This window comes from Bos javanicus, chromosome 8 (assembly GCF_032452875.1).
Source record: "Bos javanicus breed banteng chromosome 8, ARS-OSU_banteng_1.0, whole genome shotgun sequence".
NCBI classification, from domain to species: domain Eukaryota; kingdom Metazoa; phylum Chordata; class Mammalia; order Artiodactyla; family Bovidae; genus Bos; species Bos javanicus.
The window spans coordinates 95293381-95313357 of NC_083875.1; the positions used below are offsets into that span (position 1 = coordinate 95293381).

At 41.7% G+C, this 19977-nt stretch overlaps 1 protein-coding gene across 5 annotated transcripts in view; it reads right to left on the minus strand.

The window, feature by feature from the left end:
* The window catches only part of ABCA1 (ATP binding cassette subfamily A member 1), a 146169-nt gene that overhangs the window by 67856 nt on the left and 58336 nt on the right, over positions 1-19977 (minus strand). For all 5 annotated transcript variants that reach the window (XM_061426389.1, XM_061426387.1, XM_061426391.1 and 2 more), the window contains 3 exons: positions 15403-15524; positions 12602-12778; positions 2695-2787 (listed from right to left, as the gene is read on the minus strand). In XM_061426389.1, coding sequence (XP_061282373.1) covers positions 2695-2787; positions 12602-12778; positions 15403-15524 — 392 coding nt within the window. The remainder of the gene's footprint in view (positions 1-2694; positions 2788-12601; positions 12779-15402; positions 15525-19977) is intronic.

Genomic DNA, 19977 nt, shown 5'->3' on the forward strand with positions numbered 1-19977 from the left:
TTTGTTCAGGCCACACCGGCCTCCTCCCTGGTCTTTACATCTCTTGATCATGCCCTACGTCAGTATATTTGGATCTACGGTTCCTCCTGCTTGCAGTATCATTTCCTCCATGTTCAGATGGCACCTGACTAGACAGGACTTCATGAATCACCCTCCCCTTTAAAATACCACCTCAACCCCTCCACCCCTCTTACCCAGCTTCGTTTTCCTTCACTGCAGGCATCCCTGCTATCCCATTATACACAGAAGGGTTTATTTCTATCTCCTGCCCCACTGCAGTCCCACAGCAACAGAGAAGTTAGTGTGCTCACTGCTGAGTCCCTAGCACCCAGCTGTGCCAGGGTCCTAGCGGGTGTGGACAGATAACCAAACACTGCTCCCTGCCCTGCCTCCCCAGGCTCACCTTCCAGAAGTGAAGCTCATGCCCACTTTCATCCCTCTGGCTCTGAAAGTCCCCATTCCCTCACAACTGCCGGCCCTGTTAGTCCAGTTTCTTTCTCTGAATAGTCTCCTTCCAACTCTATTCCAGTTACCATGAGGGTTCAGACAAAAAAGTGCTAAAGCTGTAAGAATGTGGGCTTTAGAGGCCAACCATCCTGGGTTCAAATCCCAGTCTTGCCAGTTAACCTACTAGGTGACTGTGGGCAAACAGTCTAGATTTTCTGAGCCTCGGTGTCACCTGTGCAATAGGCATAGGAGGCCTCATCACATTTGTCATGTGGATCACACGGGGAAACCGGGGAAGCTACAGGAAACATGGCAGCTTACCCCCCTGTTCCTTTCAAGGGTTGTGGTTTAGTCAAAACAACCAACTTTCTTTCCAAACATTTATCTTCTCCCATTTGTCCCAGAGAAACTCTTAGATAATGAGTCACTGGTGGCAAAAGTGACTTGACTTTGTGTTCCATTGAGAGGAGTGGGTGGCCCTTGCTGCCCAGGGCCAGGGAGTAAGCAGGACACAAGGAAGCAGCTGCCAAGAAAAATGTATATTGTTCAGCTGGAGAGTTTCTACCATGTGAGCGACAGAACATCACATGCTTTCAATTATTTTTTAACCCTAGACAACAGGCAGGCCAGTGATGTAAGAGGAAACAACTATAACCAGACTGTGAGTTTAGAGGCAGCTTCAAATGTTAGATCCCTGCTCTGCCTTTTCTAGGGCTGGCAGAGAGCACAGGGCAAGTCACTGTCAGCTAACGGGACTCAAGAGAGATGGCAATGGACTTGCAGGGCAGTTTCTGTTTCTCATTCTGCCTCCTGGAAGAACCCCAGGAGACCCAACTTCTCCACCTACAGAGAGGTTACCAGCGTTCATAACCAGAGTAACAGATGGCACCCCGGAAGAGGGCTTCTCCTCCTGAAAGGAACCTGAAAGCCAGTCCTCTTCAGTCAGACACACAGCAGCAGGATTGACAAAAAAAAGGATCGAAAGTGACACGCTAGGTAACATGTTGACAGAGCTGAACCTTGGTGTTTTCTGTACTTCCCAAACATTCTGCTTTCTCCTTTGTGAACATGCACTACTTCATTCTTGCTGTTGTTGTTCAGTCGCTAAGTCATGTCCAACTCTTTGCAACCCCATGAACTCCAGCAGGCCAGGCTTTTCTGTCCATCACTATCTCCCTGAGTTTGCTCAAACTCATGTCCATTGAGTCAGTGATGCCATCCAACCATCTCATCCTCTGTCGCCCCCTTCTCCTGCTACCCTCAATCTTTCCCAGCATCAGGGTCTTTTCCAATGAGCCAGCTCTTCACATTAGGTAGCCAAAGTATTCTAAGTATTTATTCTTAGAAGACATAAAGTGAGCTTTGATATTTGAGAAAAACCATAAAAACACCAAAAAATGAGTTAAAGAAACACTTCATAATAAGGCTGGACCAAGTCTGAGAAAATTTTGCCACAAATTATTCCCAGTGTTTTATACATAAGGCCTGTGTGGTTTCTGACCATCACTCCCTGGCTCAGCTCTCTACACCACGGGCTCCAGAGCATTGGTTCCTCTTTTCCAGTCTACTCTGAAACAAGGCTGGGTGTCAGAAAGGCAAGCACACGCTGACTGGGAGGCAGAGAAGTGCTTAACTGCTAATTTTGTAAGTCAGGCCCTCTGATCTTATGACAAAGGTGATTCTGTTAAGTAGGAAGTTAGGTAATTCTAATACACTTGTAAACATGTGGACCCGAAAGGGAAACTCAACATTTATCAGGAGACTCTATTCCCAAAGTTGAACTCAGGGGCCAGAAGTTCACAAGGCAAAGATCCAAATTAGGGGTACCAGCTTCTCCCCTTCAGTTAGTAAACAAACGTTCTGGTAAAAAGACTGTCCAGCTTTATTACCGAAGAAGAAATAAGGAGAAGTTGCTGTAAGACAAACACAGTATGTGGAGGACGTGGAGGAATCATCTCCTCTACTAATGAGTCATTAACTCGGGACCAAGAGTAACAATTGGAGAAAGTCCTAGACATCGGGCCTTTAGCTACTAGCTAACTGACCCTGAGACATCCATGAGTCTTGGTTTCTTCATCTTTAAAGTAAGGAGATCAAACCAAGTAATTTTAAGGTCACAGATGCTTCTAAAGTTGATTTTACATTTTTTATGAAATTCATATCAAGTGGACTCTCTGAATCAAATTCAGGGTGTAAAAAAGTCATAATGGATGGTCTGCACCCTCAGACTGAAAAGATATGACTTACCTCTTGGGCCAGATTCCCAAGACTATCCAACAAAGCTTTTGTGGCTTCACCCAGCTCCTCGGTCGGGAAGAGAGATGTAGAGTTTAGTTTTGTCTGCAACGAGAAATAAATAACTGTTTCTAAATTCAATGTAAACCTGAAATCTCTATTTAAAAATAAATAAGTTGATTAAAACTATTCACAATCTTCAATTTGAAACACAAGAAACCCACTCTTAACCAAAATAAGACACTAAAATTATTCTAACTGTATGTTTGTAGGTTATTCATCTCAGATAAGAATTACTAATTTTTTGATGAATGCTTTTAAATGGTGTAGGAATTTGTATTTCAAACTAGTTGATTACATAATAGATAAAAATGTCTGATGTGCATGTGCCCAGTGTAAAGCTGACCATAAATTCCCAACTCTGTCTATGGTTTTGCTAGAAAGACAATATGGAAATGGCCTTGAGAAACAAGTTTGTGATGGTTCACAGGAAAGGAAGAAAGGATAATATTTAAAACTGCCAAAAGCATGGGAAGAAGGAATTCTCTTTTATTCTACTCATCAGCACTGTCTCTAACACTGTAAATTTACTTACTTCTAAATATATGAAAACTCATTTTAATATATTAAAATGTATTGTTTTCATATATATTAAAATTAATTTAAAATAATTTTCAAATATCTGCTTCATATTTAGTTTGAGTCAAATCACTATATTTACTCATTGACATACTGCTATTATATGCCACTTAGCTGCATAGCCAATATAAGAAAATAATTAATTTAAGCCCAAGGTAAGATAGGTTAGGACAGAAAGTCTAAGCTAGAGAAGAAAAAGAAAAATGATGCACAGACTCTGAGGCCAGAATTGGTTTTGAAGTTTTCAGGCTTCCAAAGAAAAAAAGTGCAGGGTCAGTTTCATCATTCTTGTTTGTCCAATAGGAAAAAAAAAAAGAAAAATCTCAGGGAAAAGCCCATCCTTCTTTGGCAATTCTATAAGCATCATTTTGCTCAATATCAGATCCTTGGATATCCAGAGAAAACTGAATTATTTTAATACTTGTCTCTTATCTCAGAGATTGCTGTGAAATCCTATGGCAGACGACACAGAAGACGGCTGAAAGTATGAATAGATGGAGTTCATCATTAGCTCTGGGAAACAGCAGATGCAGAAGACTAAGTATCATGATCATCATAATATCCTAGCATAACCCCAAATGTTCCTTTCTGATAAAATCTGTCTAAAAGTTCTATGGATAATTTTGTCCAGCACGATTAGTGAGCTCTCCTACAACAGCTCACTCACCAGAGACCAGCCTTCCCACACTCCCAGTCCTCTGATGGGCCCAGGCTTTCCTATAAATGACACACTCCAGTAGGTCTCTGTGACACAGCTCACAGGCTGTGTTAATGTTCATTCCCTCCATGAAGCAATCATGAGCAAAACCAGGTGGGGGGCTTTTGGTTTGCTTTGCCTTTCTCTCTTAAAGTTCACATTATATCTAAAGGCTACCACACTAAAAGTTGAACCTACACAGAGAAACCTTGGTAAGGAAAACTTACAAACTGAGAGGCCTTAATTGGGAGACATAGGAGGTAAAAACTATTTCCTTTCACTTTTGGGGGCTTGGATACTATAAAATACAGAGAGGAGACTGATGTAAATCAGATTTAATATTACAAATTAATAAGGAAAGATAGGCTATTCAACCAGAGAAGGCGATGGCACCCCACTCCAGTACTTGTGCCTGGAAAATCCCATGGACGGAGGAGCCTGGTAGGCTACAGTCCATGGTGTCACGAAGAGTCGGATACAACTGAGCAATTTCACTTTCACTTTTCACTTTCATGCATTGGAGAAGGAAATGGCACCCCGCTCCAGTGTTCTTGCCTGGAGAATCCCAGGGACGGGGGAGCCTGGTGGACTGCCGTCTATGGGGTCGCACAGAGTCAGACACGACTGAAGAGACTTAGCAGCAGCAGCAGCAGGCTATTCAACCAGTGTTGCTGAGACAAGTAGTTACTCATCTAAGACAGTAATTTTTCCATCTCATGCCACTATATGAAATTAAATTCTTGGTAGATTGAACAGCTAAAACTAAAAATGAAAGTTAAAAGATATATAGGAGAAAATGTATTTATGAACTTGGGGTAAGGAAGGTCTTAAAATACAGAAGTCCAAATCAAAACTGGGAATTAAACTTCTGAAAGTAAAAACTACGCACCAAAGACACCATCAACAAAGTGAAAAAACAAGCCAAAGACTAGAAAAATGGATTTTTTTAAATTTTAGAATAAAAATGGAATACCAAGCATCAGTTAAAATTAAGCAGATGCCACATTTATCAACATACATAAATCTCAAAAACATAACATTGGGTGAAAAAGACAAGTTGCAGATCAACATGCACACGTATACAATGTGAACACATGCAAACCAATACAGTATATTGTTATTAACCGAATGTGAATATATATACAGTTGGATAAAAATATGCAACTCCAAGATACCAGCTATCTTTGAGGAAAGAGAGGAATATACAGACGACAGCAACTATATCAGTAGTGTCTTATTTCTTGAAAGGAACTATTTCATAATTTTCTTTTTAATTCAAGGAAAAATAAGAAAAAAGGAAGAGGGAAGGAGATTGGCAGGAATGAAGGATAGGAATATAGGTTAGGTTGAATACATGTCAGATTCGAAAGATGTCTAACTTCCTTGAACAAAATTAACCCCAGGCAATATGCCTTGAAACGAGGCCACACAATGAAATCTGAGAACCAAGTGCCTGCACCAACTATTAACTGTGGTCTCTTGCTCATATTTACTTGACAAAGGCAGACAGAGCTTGCCAATAGTACTTCCAAAGAGCTCCAGTAAGCCATTCATAGTTTGGAATTTCTACTACCATTTTTCATAACCAAAAGCATTCCCTTGGCTATAAATTCATAGAGGTCCCCATTGAGCTCCCCTGCACAGGAGGCAAGATTTTCTTGTATGAAGGAAAACAGGGAAAAGGAGAAAAATGAAATCTTTAGTGAAGACTGTACTTTCTGTGTTACGCTACCAGGAATTCATGTATTATTCAATATTTTTAGATCATAACTAAATACTATACTAGCATTATAAGAAGAACAGACAACAGTATTATATTACTCAAAGCCCCAACCCATTTCTGTAATATGTGTTAATCACAACATTGCAACATTTCCTAAAACCATGACATTCTGGAGCACTGGCTCCATAATGACAAAAGCCATTATGCCATCTTTTCTGGGTCTAATAGATGATTTCTTTATATTCTTTTTGTCCTCCCTAAGTTTTTCCTTCCACATGAATTCTCTTTTTCTTTTCTAAAACTGAGGTAACAACGGTTTATAACATTATATGACTTTCATGTGTTTAACATTATATTTCTATTTCTGTGTATGCTGCAGCATGTGCCCCACCAAAAATTTAGTTTACATTGTAAAAGACTGAATTTCTTTTTTAAAGGCAATAACTTATTAAAGTCAATTTGATTTTAATTTCTGAGTTGATGTTTTATTTCAACTCACTGTCCAGCACAGTCCCTGGCACATAATAACTAGGCACCCAAGAAATGTGGAAGAAAAGTAAAAAGCAAAGGAAAGACCACATTAGGTGGGTGAGAAATGGACTAGTGTGAGTCTTGCTTCAAAGATCATTCAAATTCACAAATATACCGTTTCATATTCACATCATCAAGTCACTCACATCTGCAGCCTTAAGGTAGCTCCCCTTGCTCCAAGGATGAGGCCCAATAGCCTACAAAGGCTACATGAACATTTCACTCGGCACCTCTATAGTGTCATGTCTTACCATTCCTCTCCCCACCAAACTTCCCGTAGTTACATCTGATCCACTCTGAACTACTCAGTCACGCACAGTTCCTCTAAATGCCACCTTCTCTTGCCTCTTTCCTCTGGGCCCCATGCATACATCATGTCCTCTGCATGGAAGATTCTTCTGTCTTTACCTGGCTAACCTCTACTCTTTAGGTTCCAACTTAGAGGATGTTTCTTTCCTAACCGGCAAAGACTAGGTTAGGACACCCCATCAGAGGTCTCCTGATGCACAGCACCCAGCAGAGGCTATCACTCTGAATAGCATCTCTTCCTTTCTTTGTCCCTCCTCTCCCCAGCAGCAGGGAACACAGATCTCTACCTTGTTTACCACTGTCTCCCTGACCCAGTGTGTGGGGATTTCCTGAAAAAATGAAGTGTTTGTTTATAGATGATAGCTGTACAAAGGGACAAGTGGGGGAGATGACTATTGATACATTAGAAGTGGTAGCCAGATAGAAATACAAGACAGAGCATCTGTGAAATTAAAATGGAATTGGAAAGCCTTTTAAGTTTAAAAAAGTCTTATCCACACTCAAAATTTTACAGGGACTCCACTACTACAATGAGATGTGCTTGTACATATATTTGAATAGTATTCTCAATATAAGACACAATTTTGTTTCCTCCCTGCAAATGCATGTTTTAATGTGGTCATTGTACATTTCAAACTTCCCTGAAATACTCTCATAAAGCAGACTACAATCTCTGCTTCACTTGGCCCATTTTCAGAAAAGCCAACTCAGGGCTAGGATTTATATGTTTTACTTCAAATTGAAAGTAAGTAAGCCACATACCAGGTACAAAGACTATTATCACCCAAAGCAATTACTGTCTCTTTACAGTCATTTACATGACAATAAAAATTGTCCTTTGAGGAACATTTTAATAATTTTTATTGAAGTAGGGAATTATAACTCATGTCTAAGGACAGCACTAATCTTTTAAAAGCAATTCAACAACTTAAATAATAAATTTTAAATTATATGTGATTAACACATTAAAATATTTCATTTTTGCTATTTCTAAACATAGTTAAATATATCTACTACCACATAATTCAGGATCAAAAGTCAAGCCTTTATCTTAGACATGGCAAGAAAGAAATTATACTATTTCAAGTAAACTAATTATACTATTTCAAGGAAAAAATAGTATATTTGAGGCAAAAACATCTATTTGGAGTTGAGTCATTATATTAACACACTGCTTAGTTCAGTAATTTATCCCCAGTTCTGTGCTTCCCTTGTTCTCCCAGGAATTAGGTGAACAGAGTCTAAAATAGTAAATCCCTGAGACATGTCATTCTACAATTTACCAAATGATAGCAATTGCAATTGCTTGTCAGGCAAAAGCACATGTTGTAAACAGGTGGGCAGCAAAATTATACAAAACCAAACAAAACCTGATACTTCCCACAAGAGTCTGTGTTCCAGGCAGGAGGAGAGGGAAAACCAACTGTTTTCTCCTGCAAAACATTGTCACTGCATGTGACAAACTGAGAAATACCTAATCCCCAAAAGCTATGAGCCAAGCTGAGCCCTTATCAAAGGGTCTAGAAGACGCTAAACAAAAACCCTTCAAGACAAGAATGACTGTTCACTCCTCTTCTGCCTGCTCCTTCTATCCCTGCACAGTCCAGCTGTGAGCTCACTAGTGCTCTGGGCACTTCAGGGCACCACTCACCCTACCTCCTTTGTCCCATGAACAGAGTTCCACCTTTGCAAGAGCAGACTACACACATCAGAAGATACAGAAACAGAACACTTTGTTCCATGGACACAGAACTTTCCTGTTTTGGGGTGAAGGTACCACCAGAAGTCAAGACAATCTAGTCACACGGTTGTGCGATGTCTAAGTTGTTCCTGAAATAAAGGTCAGTCTGTATGCCTGTCCTTGCTAACTCAAATCAGACACCATTTCCCTTGCCACAAGGATCAGACACCATCTTCACATCACTGAGACAGGACTACAGCCCAAGTCTACTTAACCACACAGACTTTCACTGGGGATCACGGTGTTCCGTGTTGAACAAGACTGTTGTCAGGGAGCTGCTGGGAAGGGCAGCCCTCACTTTACAGAACCCAGAACCTGTGAAGAATTCCTCAGATTCCCATTCTCAGCCTTAAAGTCGGTTCTCAGTGTCCACTGGAATGAAAGTACCGTGTGGACCTTGTCTGCCTTGTTCATGGCTGAAACTTCAATGCCTTCAAGCAGTAACTGGTACAAAGCAGACAGTAAATATGTGTTCGTTTTGTTGTTTAATATCTCATACCTTGTTTAGAGATGTTCTGCTTCCACCGATCTATTCAGTTATGCGTGACAAACTTTAATGAGTAATGTTTACTGTGCTTTAGAGTCACTCTCAGAATACAAGCAAGAAAGTACACAGGGCTGGAACAGGACTAATAAAAAAAGCCAAGGACACTGAAGAAACACTTCAAAGACTTAATGAAATATTGTTGCAATGTATGTTCCAATCCAAAGGCAGTTATGGCAGAATGAACACTCTCCCTGAAGCTGTCCACATGCTAATCTCTAGAATATGTCTATCAGTTATATCATACAATAAAATGCACTTTCAATTCAGTTCAGTCATCCAGTCATGTCCGACTCTTTGCAACCCCGTGGACTGCAGAACTCCAGGTTTCCCTGTCCATCACCAACTCCCAGAGCGTGCTCAAACTCATGTCCACCAAGTCGGTGATGTCATCCAACCATCTCATCCTGCCATCCCCTTCTCCTCCCACCTTCAATCTTGCCTAGCATCAGGTCTTTTCCACTGAGTCAGTTCTTTGTATCAGGTGGCCAAAGTATTGGGGTTTCAGCTTCAACATCAGTCCTTCCAATGAATATTCAAGACTTATTTCCCTTAGGATGGACTGGTTGGATCTCCTTGCAGTCCAAGGGACTCTCAAGAGTCTTCTCCAACATCACATTTCAAAAGCATCAATTCTTCAGTGATCAGCTTTCTTTGCAGTCCAACTCTCACATCCATCCATACATGACTACTGGAAAAACCATAGCTTTGACTAGATAGACTTTGTCAGCAAAGTAATGTCTCTGCTTTTTAATATGCTGTCTAGGTTTGTCATAGCTTTTCTTCCAAGGAGCAAGCATCTTTTAATTTCATGGCTGCAGTCACCATCTGCAGTGATTTTGGAGCCCCCAAAAATAAAGTCTCTCATTGTTTCCCCATCTATTTGCCATGAAGTGATGAGACTAGATGCCATGATCTTCATTTTTTGAATGTTGAGTTTTAAGCCAACTTTTTCACTCTCCTCTTTCACTTTTATCAAGAGGCTCTTTAGTTCTTCTTTGCTTTCTGCCATAAGGGCGGTATCCAAATGTAAAAAGTAATGAACATTAATGACTGATTCCTAGCACTGATTTATAGAAGAAAATGTCTACATTACCAGCCACTGTTTTCAAGCACATAATTTATATTACTCCCATAAATTAAATTATTAACTTTTTATTGAGCATCTAAAGTGTACTAGCCCTATGCCAGGCTCTTCATATATGTGATCAATAATCACAGCAAAGGGCAAACTACATTATCACTATGTGAAAGAATAGGAACCTGAGGCTTAATTTATCTAAAGTAGCACAACTGGTAAAATGCTGAGGCAGTATTTGAACCCAGAAACAGCTGACCCCAAGCCTACACCCTTTCTACCCTGCCACACTTCCCCACTGTTGTCAAAATACTGTAGTCCCAGTGGTCATCAAAGGACTGAAGGAGAACCAGGAGAAAGAATCAGAATATCTTGGCTGAAAAACAGAGAAATAGCCACACCAAAAAACAGAGACAGAGAGAGAACAGAAATGTTTCAAAGCATGTCTCTCCTCGAAATCCACTTTTGGTGCAGAAATACATATTAACAGAATAGTTTCTGTCTCTCCCACCCCTAATGTTGGTTGCTGCTCCTATTGTATTTCTTGGCACAGTTTAACTGTCTGTGTACAAGGAGGTCTCACAACACACCCATCTACCATCACCAATACCAAAATTTCAACCAAATGGCAGAAGCAAAAGGCTGCTTAATATAAATCAAACATCAATCCCAGTGCTCCAATTAAGGCACTGCTAAAAGAGTCACATTTCAAAATGTTTGGAAGTCATTTCAACCCAATGGTATCTCCTAAAACATCTTTTACACATCCTGGCCACTCACCATGTTCTAATTCAAGAGCCCCATTTTCTGATTTTAGGAAGAGAGATCTCACAATAACAGCTGACAGGCAGGAGCAGAACCTGAAATGCTCCTATGCCCAAGAGACGTGCAGGAAGCATATGGCAGCCACCCTAATCAACACCTGCCATGAACCAACTGGTCCACAAGGCTCCACCACAACACGACAGGATGGGCTGTGAAGCAGCTGACAGTTCTGACAGTACATTTCCACACTCCCCATCACACTAATTTTCCCAACTAGGGAGAGATTTTTCAAGTCAAACCCTAAGCTGTTGACTGTCAGATTATGAAGGCTTTGCTGTCTTTCTACTTAGAGAGTAATTCAGAAATTACATAATTGGAAGGATTTTACTGGGCTGTGCACACAATAGGTGTTTAATGAGTAAACAGAAATGAAACAATGAATGGGTGCCAGAATAAATTTATCTGTCTTCTAAAAACACCCATCTTTCCAAAGTTCAAATCATCCCAGCTGAAAGGGTGAACATTTCTGTCTTGTAGTGAAGCAAAGCAAAACAACCAAAATAGTCCAAGGAAATGGGCTAGTATTTGCAACAGCCTTTGACTCTGACTCATGATGCAGAAAGTGCCAACAGGCTGCAAGTGTCTTCACAGGTGAGCTTATCTGACTATTTAGGCCAGTTATCTGGGGCTGCAAACATCTCTGTAAATTATACTACAGAATCACAGACCACTAGAAAAAAACAACTCAGTACATTTTTTAAAACACTGAAATAGAAAATACTATTTCTGGAAGAGAACAAAAACAGATCTTAAGTATTGGGGCTAAGCCCTTCACACTGATGGGGGCCACAATAAAACCTGCCATGGAAGCAGCAGAATTCAGTTTTACTACTACCTTCACTTTAGTCAGAGAATCAAACAGGATACAAGGACTCTTCGATGGTCAGTCAAGAGTGTAAACTCTGGGATGTGTTTCTAAGGAACATTCTAGGAGATGATCCAGGTACAGGGTCTAGAAACCGAAACTTCTTAGTACCCCCAGGAGGGCCCATCTTTCTCTAGAGAAATCATGGTGCGCAAAGTCCCAGAAGTTTCCAATGTCTTTCTATTATAACGAGGAACATCTCTTTCCAGGCATGTTCTTCTTCCAGGGCTTTTCTCCTGGTTTTAGAACAGCCTACTGACAATCAGGGAGCTGTCTGGTAAGCAGGAAATCTGAATGCTGGATGGATGCTAAAGGATGTTGTTCACAAGGGATTTTACCAGAGCTCCCAGAAAACCTAAAGAAAGATACTTATTCTGGAACTAGGCACAGCACTGACAACCAGAATGCTCAGACTTAGTCCTATTCTTGGATTAGAAATGAAGGTGTATTCTCATGGACTGCTTCTTTGAACGAGTGATTCCCAATTGATAATCAGACTTTGTTGGTATTTTTTAACCTCTGAAAGCAATTTTGTCATTTTTTAAGTTACTTATTGCATGTGCTCCCATTCAATCCCAGGGTTTTCCCACTGAGACATCTCAGTGTTTCCTTTCTGATAGGCTTTTTTAAATGGACATCCATCTTCCCATTAATGGTTTTGAGACTTTTTTTTTTTTTTAATCTAGAGAACTCCTTCTTCAAATGAACCCTTATAGCATTAAAAACCATAAAAAAGTAGGTCTTCTCTGAAACAGACTTGGACTCAGAGCCACATCCAACTCACTGTTCCCTTACTGACTCTTGGGGAGATGGCTCAGAATCTGAGCCAATACCACAGAGCCAATCACATCACCACTCCCAGCCAGCCCTATGTTTCTACAAAAACAAAGTCCTGCTGTCCAGGGAAAAATGTCACATTCTAAAAGCATTAGTACTCAAAGCTTCCCTACACAGCAAGCCTACTCACCAGGACTGGCTTCAGGATATCCAGGTTGGAACGAAGCACCTGTTCTGCTGCATTCAGCTTCTCCCTTGGCAGGCTGCAAAACCTAGAAACTTCTTGGTCACCAAGTCGAATCACCTCTCCCAATTTTGATCCATTGCACAGGTTGCTCAAATGTAACTGGTAGCCTTGCAAAAATACCTATAAACATTTCATGCAAAGAGAGAGAAGTAAAACTGGATTACACTGATGGGAAGCAGGGTCCTTGAAGCCTCTTGGGGGAACTTCATATCAATATTGCTTTGAGGAATGGACACTACTATACCCTGTCCAGAGCACTGGGTCTCTACCGAACTTCAGGATGAAGCAAGGCATGATGCTACAGGACATTCAAAACCAGAATGTGGCATTCGACTCATCACCTCCACACTCTTCTTCTTGGGAAGGGAAATCCTGAGTCCAATTCTTTTTCTCAAAAGTGCGACACATGACTCAGCAAATAGGAATCTGGAGTCTGAACTCCCCAAACCACTCTTATTAGAGAAAATAGAAAGTTCTCATTATTTTGAAATAAATGATATTTTTTTAAACTGGGGTTAGGCTAAATTGCAGGGGGAAAAGTATTTATACTATTTATTTGTAGATAAAGATATTTAACTAATGCAAATAACTATGTTCAAACAATTTCAGAATGTGGAACTCTTCCTTTTACTTGTATCAAAGCAGAGTACTAGAAAGTCAAGCCTCTTATCTCATTGACAGATAAGAATGACTTAGAACTGGCCTATACATTATAGCAAAGAACTTCTCCTTGGCCATATCTTATGTAACTAGCTTTACTGGATCTAAACAAACACTTCTTCACATATGGCCCTTACTGTCCACTAGGCAAAAGTCAATAAGATGAGAGACCTTGTTTTTTCATGTTCCTTTTGTGTCCTCAGTGCTGGAACATGTGGACAATAAATATTTGTGGAACGAATGAATGAACGATTCAGACTCTATTACTCTGTTACAACATTCTCTGTTTGTTTCAATTAAGGCAGCCTGACCTGCTGGTGGTACAACCTCCTGGGAGTGATGCACCAGAAGCTTCTCAGGACCCATGCAGCTTTCTAACACGGCAGAGCACTTGGTCTGTCATGGTTTCCATTAAGTTTCTACCCACTGCCAGATACTCAAATACACACTGCTTTTCTTCTTTTCTCTGACTAGCCCTTGCTGCCAGCCGACCCTTAGTATTTGTGTTTAAGACGGTGAAAACAGTGACTACAGAGACTAATCACCTTGAATGGACCACTTACATATTTAGGATGCCCCTTATTTTAAACTAGTGGGATGTGACAGATAAGAAATTGGCAGGGGGCAATGGAAACCATGCTAATGATTTTTATAAGCCTGCTGCCTTTGGCCCATCTCCCAACCGCACAACTGGTAAACACAGGCATATTTTCCTAGTTTCATAAGGGCAAGCAGTAAGCACATTTTTCTAATTTAAAAAATTCTATATCATGTAAAGCAAAGATTTTATTTTGGTGCATAAACAGTTCCACTACTTCTGCTTATGGCAAAGTCAAGCTAGTATGTAAACATGAGACGGGGTAAGGAAGCAGTTCCCCTTTCTGCCAGAGAATAAACTTGAAAAGGTCCTCTGGAAATCAATAACTATGCAATCTGGGCCTGCTGCCCACTGCATAGGAGCCGGATGATTATCTAATAATGCCAGAGGAAGGTTCTTTAAAATCTAAGGTTAAAATCTTACATAAACACTAATATTACTTCCTGATTTTATAAATTAAAAAAAAATTAAGCATATTCTTCTTAATAATAGATACTTTCTATTTTATTTATTTAATTTTAAATATTTTTACTTATTTATTTTTATTTAATTTCTATTTATTTATTATTTCTATTCTATATTTTCTAGATATCTTTCTCATCTATCTTTAAAAGAAACATTACAAATAGATAGCCAGTGGGGATTTGCTATTCTGATGCAGGGAGCTCAAATCTGGTACTCTGTGGCAATACAGATGGGTGGGAAGGAGTGGGAGGTAGGAAGAACGTTCAAGAGGGAGGGGACATATGTATACCTATGGCAGATTCATGTTGATATATGGCAGAAACCAACACAATATTATAAAGAGTTATCCTCCAATTAAAAGGAAAAAAATTTAAATTTTAAAAAAGAAAGCACTACATTTTTAAAATCTCTTTTAGATTTTATAGACAAGAGACACTTTGGGTAACAATCCTCAACCCAAGTTATTGTTTCAGAACTGTGAGATTTTTTTTTTAATTCATCTTAAATTCATCTTCCCTTTAGGAAGACGTTATCAACACGTTATGCCTGGGCTTCCCTCGTGGCTCAGCTGGTGAAGAATCCACCTGCAGGAGACCTGGGTTCGATCCCTGGGTTGGGAAGATACCCTGAAGAAGGGAAAGGCTACCCACTCCAGTATTCTGGCCTAGAGAATTCCATGGACTGTATTCCATGGGGTCTCAAAGAGTCGGACATGACTGAGCGACTTTCACAAACAAACAAAATAAAAAAACAAAATCAACACATGCCAATTGACAGACAGGCAGGAAATCAGTTTTATTTCAACCAGTTGGCCCATGATGCGAGGCTGCACCTTCCACTCTCTGGATGGTGTGGCGGGGCCAGCCCGAGCAGGGAGGTAAAAATAGGTGACGCTGCACTGGAGCCGCCAACCTCCTTCAGCACTGTTACCAAGACAGGAGTTTATTCATTTCCTTCCAGGTGCTCTTGTATAATGTCATTGCCACGAGCCTCACCAGGGAAGGTGAAGATTGCAGCTTACCTTGCGGAGACTGACATCAGCCCCCAGCATCTTGTCCACAGTTGGCCTTGGCAGGGAGAGGTTGTGATGCAGGAATCCAGAGAAGGTTTCATTGTCTACCAGGAAGTCCTGAAGTTTCAAGCCTGCAGGAGAAATAGTGTTTCATTTTCATTTCATGAGTAACTAAAAAGAAAAAAAAAAAAAAGCACAATGGAGCAAAATATCCTAATACTGCCTTGTTTTAAACCAATTGAGCACACAGAGAAATGAGGTTCAGGGAGTTTTACCTTAACAGCAGAGACATGAAAAGAGTGCTTTCTGAAGCTGTGAAGTGCAGCACTGCTGTATACATACACATAGCCTTTTCTGTACACATACACATACACGTAGCCTTTTCTCGCTTTTCCAAGAATAAGTAAACAAATCTGAGATTTGTGACCCTGACCCCACAGCTCCTATCTCCCCAATGCCATCTCAGACAGCTAAATTCAGAGATATTTAAAACCTTATTCCCACAAGCCCAAAGGGCTGGTTTCTTCTTGATGCAAAACAGTGGTTCTGAAACTTGAAGAGGCATCAGAATCACCTGCAGGGCTTGTGAAAACTGGTCCCCTACCCCCCAGAGTTTCTGATTCAGCGGCCTGGGGTGAGGCTGGATAATTTGCATTTCTAACAAGCTTCCAGGCGATGCTGTCACCCGCTGGTCTGGGGCCCACCTTTAGAGAACCACAGGTGCAGAGCATTATGCATATCAAAGTGCTTTCACAGGCCTGATTTCATTTCAGGTCCAGACGTGGAACACGTGATACAGAGCTCCCACACCCAGGCCGGCCCCTGCTTTAAGAAAATATGTACGCATACATTTAAAAAAATCAACACTACTAAATGATTGTATTGCTGCAGGGTTTCCTACAGAATCACTTTAAATAATAAGCCCTCCAGGTATATTTAAAAAAGGTTCCAATCCAGTGTAGTGCAGCAGAAAAAGCACTAGCCAGAAATCCAATTTTAGTCCCTAGAGCTGGAGGCTGTGCCTAAGTGGTATCACTTGGATATTTCATATCATCTTTCCGAATTTCAGCTTCTTTATCTCCAAACAGTGAGGTGACCAGATGCTTCGTGGGTCCCCCTTACTGAAATGCTCTCATTTTCTCTGCCATATCTCATTTGAGTGTCCACTTCTCCTTCTGCCCCTCTCTCACAATAACCCAACATCAGGACCTCACGACTGGCCAGACATCACTGAGAGACTGCAGCGCACAGGCCCTGGCATGAACTGACCCCTAGGGGGCAAACCTAGCAAACTCAAACTCAAACTCAAACAACACTTAACTGATGAGAAACAGACGTCTGATCTGAAAACAGGGCTGTGAGGTGAGGCTTAAAAAGAGGACAGGAGTTAATCCTGGGAGCTAAGGGGGTGATGTGCAGAGATAAAGTAGAAGGAAGTCTCAAAATCCAGCCAGACTCTCATCTGTGCTGTCTGATTCAGGTATGTTCTGCTTAAGTAAACTTTTAATAATCTCAGTTGGTAAAGAATCTGCCTGCAACACAAGAGACCAGGGTTCAATCCCTGGGTCAGGAAGATCCCCTGGAGAAGGAAATAGCAACTCATTCTAGTATTGTTGGCTGGGAAATCCCATGGACAGAGGAGCCTGGTGGGCTACAGTCCATGGGGTTACAAGAGCTGGACACGATTTAGCTACTAAACCACCACCACAGAAGGGTACACTGAGCATGACTCATATCTCTAGAGAAACAGTTCTCTGGCTACACCTTATTTGGCTAACTCCCAGTTATTCCCCATGACACATTTTAAGAAGTGGTCCTGGCCGAGTGAGTGTCCTCCTGAGAAAAGATGCTCCTGCAGGCTGCCACCTGCCTGGTGCTCCCCATCACATATGATACTGCCTTCTCACCATCGCATTCACTTCTGTAGCTGCCAAACCTCAGAGCATTGAAGATTCACCTACGGACATGCTAATATGTAATTTTGGGGGCTGGATTCCCAGAGATCCTGAAATAGTAGCTCTAGAGTGGGGCCTAAGAATCTACATTTTAATAAGCATCTTCTGTATTTCTAATGCAAGGGTTCTGAGGACCATCCTTTTAGGACTGTTGTTTTATTTACATATTATCTCCCCTAGACTATGCCTCTGGGACACAGAATATGTCTTTTATCCTTGCATCCCAGTGCCCAGATCAGGCAAAGAATTACTGATCAATGAATGATGACTGGAAAATAAGTACCAGGAGATGGGATCAAGGCTGGGAAGATTTCAGAAGTTTCTGAGAAGCATCAAAGAAGATTTCCTTTCAGCTGTACAGGTCCAAGAATGGCTTGCAGATATTGGGGCGACCCCCAGGCTGCACCCCAAGATAAACAGGGCCCCTAGTCACTAGAACTGCATTCCCAGAGACATAAAGTGACACCCTAGGTGTCCCAGTATCCCAAAGGTAGAGGTACACAGGAAGAAGACAGGAAAGTTAGTGGCTTCAACTGCAGTCTGACCTGGAAAGCCTGACACTGACTGTTGTGGAACAATGAAAAAACTACCACACTGAGGGGTGAGAAAACTTGGGCTCCGCATCCATTTACTTGCCAGGGCATCTCACCTAGCTGTGTCTCCACTGCCTCATCTGTAAAGGGAGGGGTGGGGGAAAAAAAAAACTTCCCTGAGACCCAGGCAGAACAGAATATGCACATGAGCTAACCTGGTCTGTGACCAGGCAGGCCACTCCTGAGAGTGAAAAGCCAGAGCAGGAATCGACACTGTGCTAGACAAATTCTGAATAACCTCCTTCCCCCAGAGCAAGGCTGCTGAAGGGTGGAAGGCTGACTCCACTGCACATGCGAGGGGTCTAGGTCACAAGCAACGGGTCTAGGTCACAAGCAACATGCTTTAGTCAACGGAGCATGCGCAGTGCATTTACATGACGTTTCAGCTAAGGCAACAGGCTCTGCTGATGAGAACATCTGGATGTGATCAAACCCCAACCACCTCTCTGTGAATCCTCTGGATGAGGCAGAAAAGCCAAGAGGCTGATTAAACAGTCAACAACCTTTGGCAGTGCACACGCAGTGTGGTGAGGTAGCTATACGGGGTGGCAGCAGGGAATGCCAAAGATCCCTGGATACGAAGAACCTGCATTCTGGTCACACGGATACCACACACATGGATTCAGATTTGCATGCCACCAACACCAAGCTGCAGCCAGCATGGGCGCAGGAAGGCAGTGCAGTGTGCACTGTTTCTCAACCTCAGTCCCCATGAGACTCCTGAGGGGGCTTTGCAAAAATCCCAATGCCCAGGCCACACCCCCTAACAACTTCTGCGTGATCAGAACTTATGGGGCTAAGACACAGACATCAGAATTTTATCCGCCATGATGATTCCAGCCAAGTTTGGGAAACATTAGTGAAATGAAAAGTTCAGGGGTATGGGGACAGAATAACTTAACTTTGATGCTGGACTCTCGTGTTTATGAATTGCATGGCTTTGAGAAATTCATTTTGCCTTCCAGAGCCCAAGATTTCTGACCTAGGAGGTAAGGGTAACAGTACCCACTTTTCAAAGGTATGAGGATTAGAGATATTTGCATGTAATGCATGAATGCTTCCCTGGTGGCTCAGATGGTAAAGAATCTGCCTGCAATATAGGACACCTGGGTTCGATCCTTGGGTTGGGAAGATTCCCTGGTAGACATGGCAACCCACTCTAGTATTCTTGCCTGGAGAATCCCATAGACAGAGGAGCCTGGAGGGCTACAGTCCATGAGGTCACAAAGAGTCGGACATGACTGACTAACACTAACTAATGCATGAATTTCACTAACACTAGCTAATGCATGAATAGTGAGCAAGGGGTTCATGGTAGTTGCTCAAAAAATGATAATAATCTTGTGATTATTGAGAAGAGTTTACTTCACTCACCTTGACCAGCGTACCACAATGATGTATAGAGAAAAGGTAGGGACACAGACATTTCCCTCAAGGAACGCCCAAGGATGATAAGGGTGATGAAAAGGCAAATCAATAGAAAAAGCAGAGCGAAGGATGACAGAGACAAAGGAAGGCAACTCATGGAAGCATTTGACCCAGATGAGGCTTATCTGTTTCAAGGGGGGAGTCAGGCTGAACAGACTGAAGCCAGGTTCTGGAAAAGAACAGAGAGCCAGAAATCTCTAGAGGTTGTGGCTGATGAGGAGAGGGTAAGGAAGACCTCCCATGATGCAGGGACCAGGACACCCCGTAGACATAGTGCTATGTACACATGATTCTCAATGTTTCTGAATGAATAAACAAACACACAAGCAGATAAGCATAGAAGAGCTTCCTTAGAACCTAAGATGTGGGGAGTAGGATGGGAAAAGGAAGAGGACGAGGTACATTTTGAGGCGAGTACGGTGATTTTGTACCTACGGTCTCAAGTTTTCTCCACTTTTTTTCTTGGCAGGAAAATGAGTGGAGAAGCCAATAATATCAAGAAAGCCCAATATCTGAAATGGCCCTTCTCCTCTTGCCCTAGCTGATTCCTACCCTTCTTTAAGATTCGGGCCATGAGTCTTCTCCTCCAGGAAGCCTGTCCTGACATG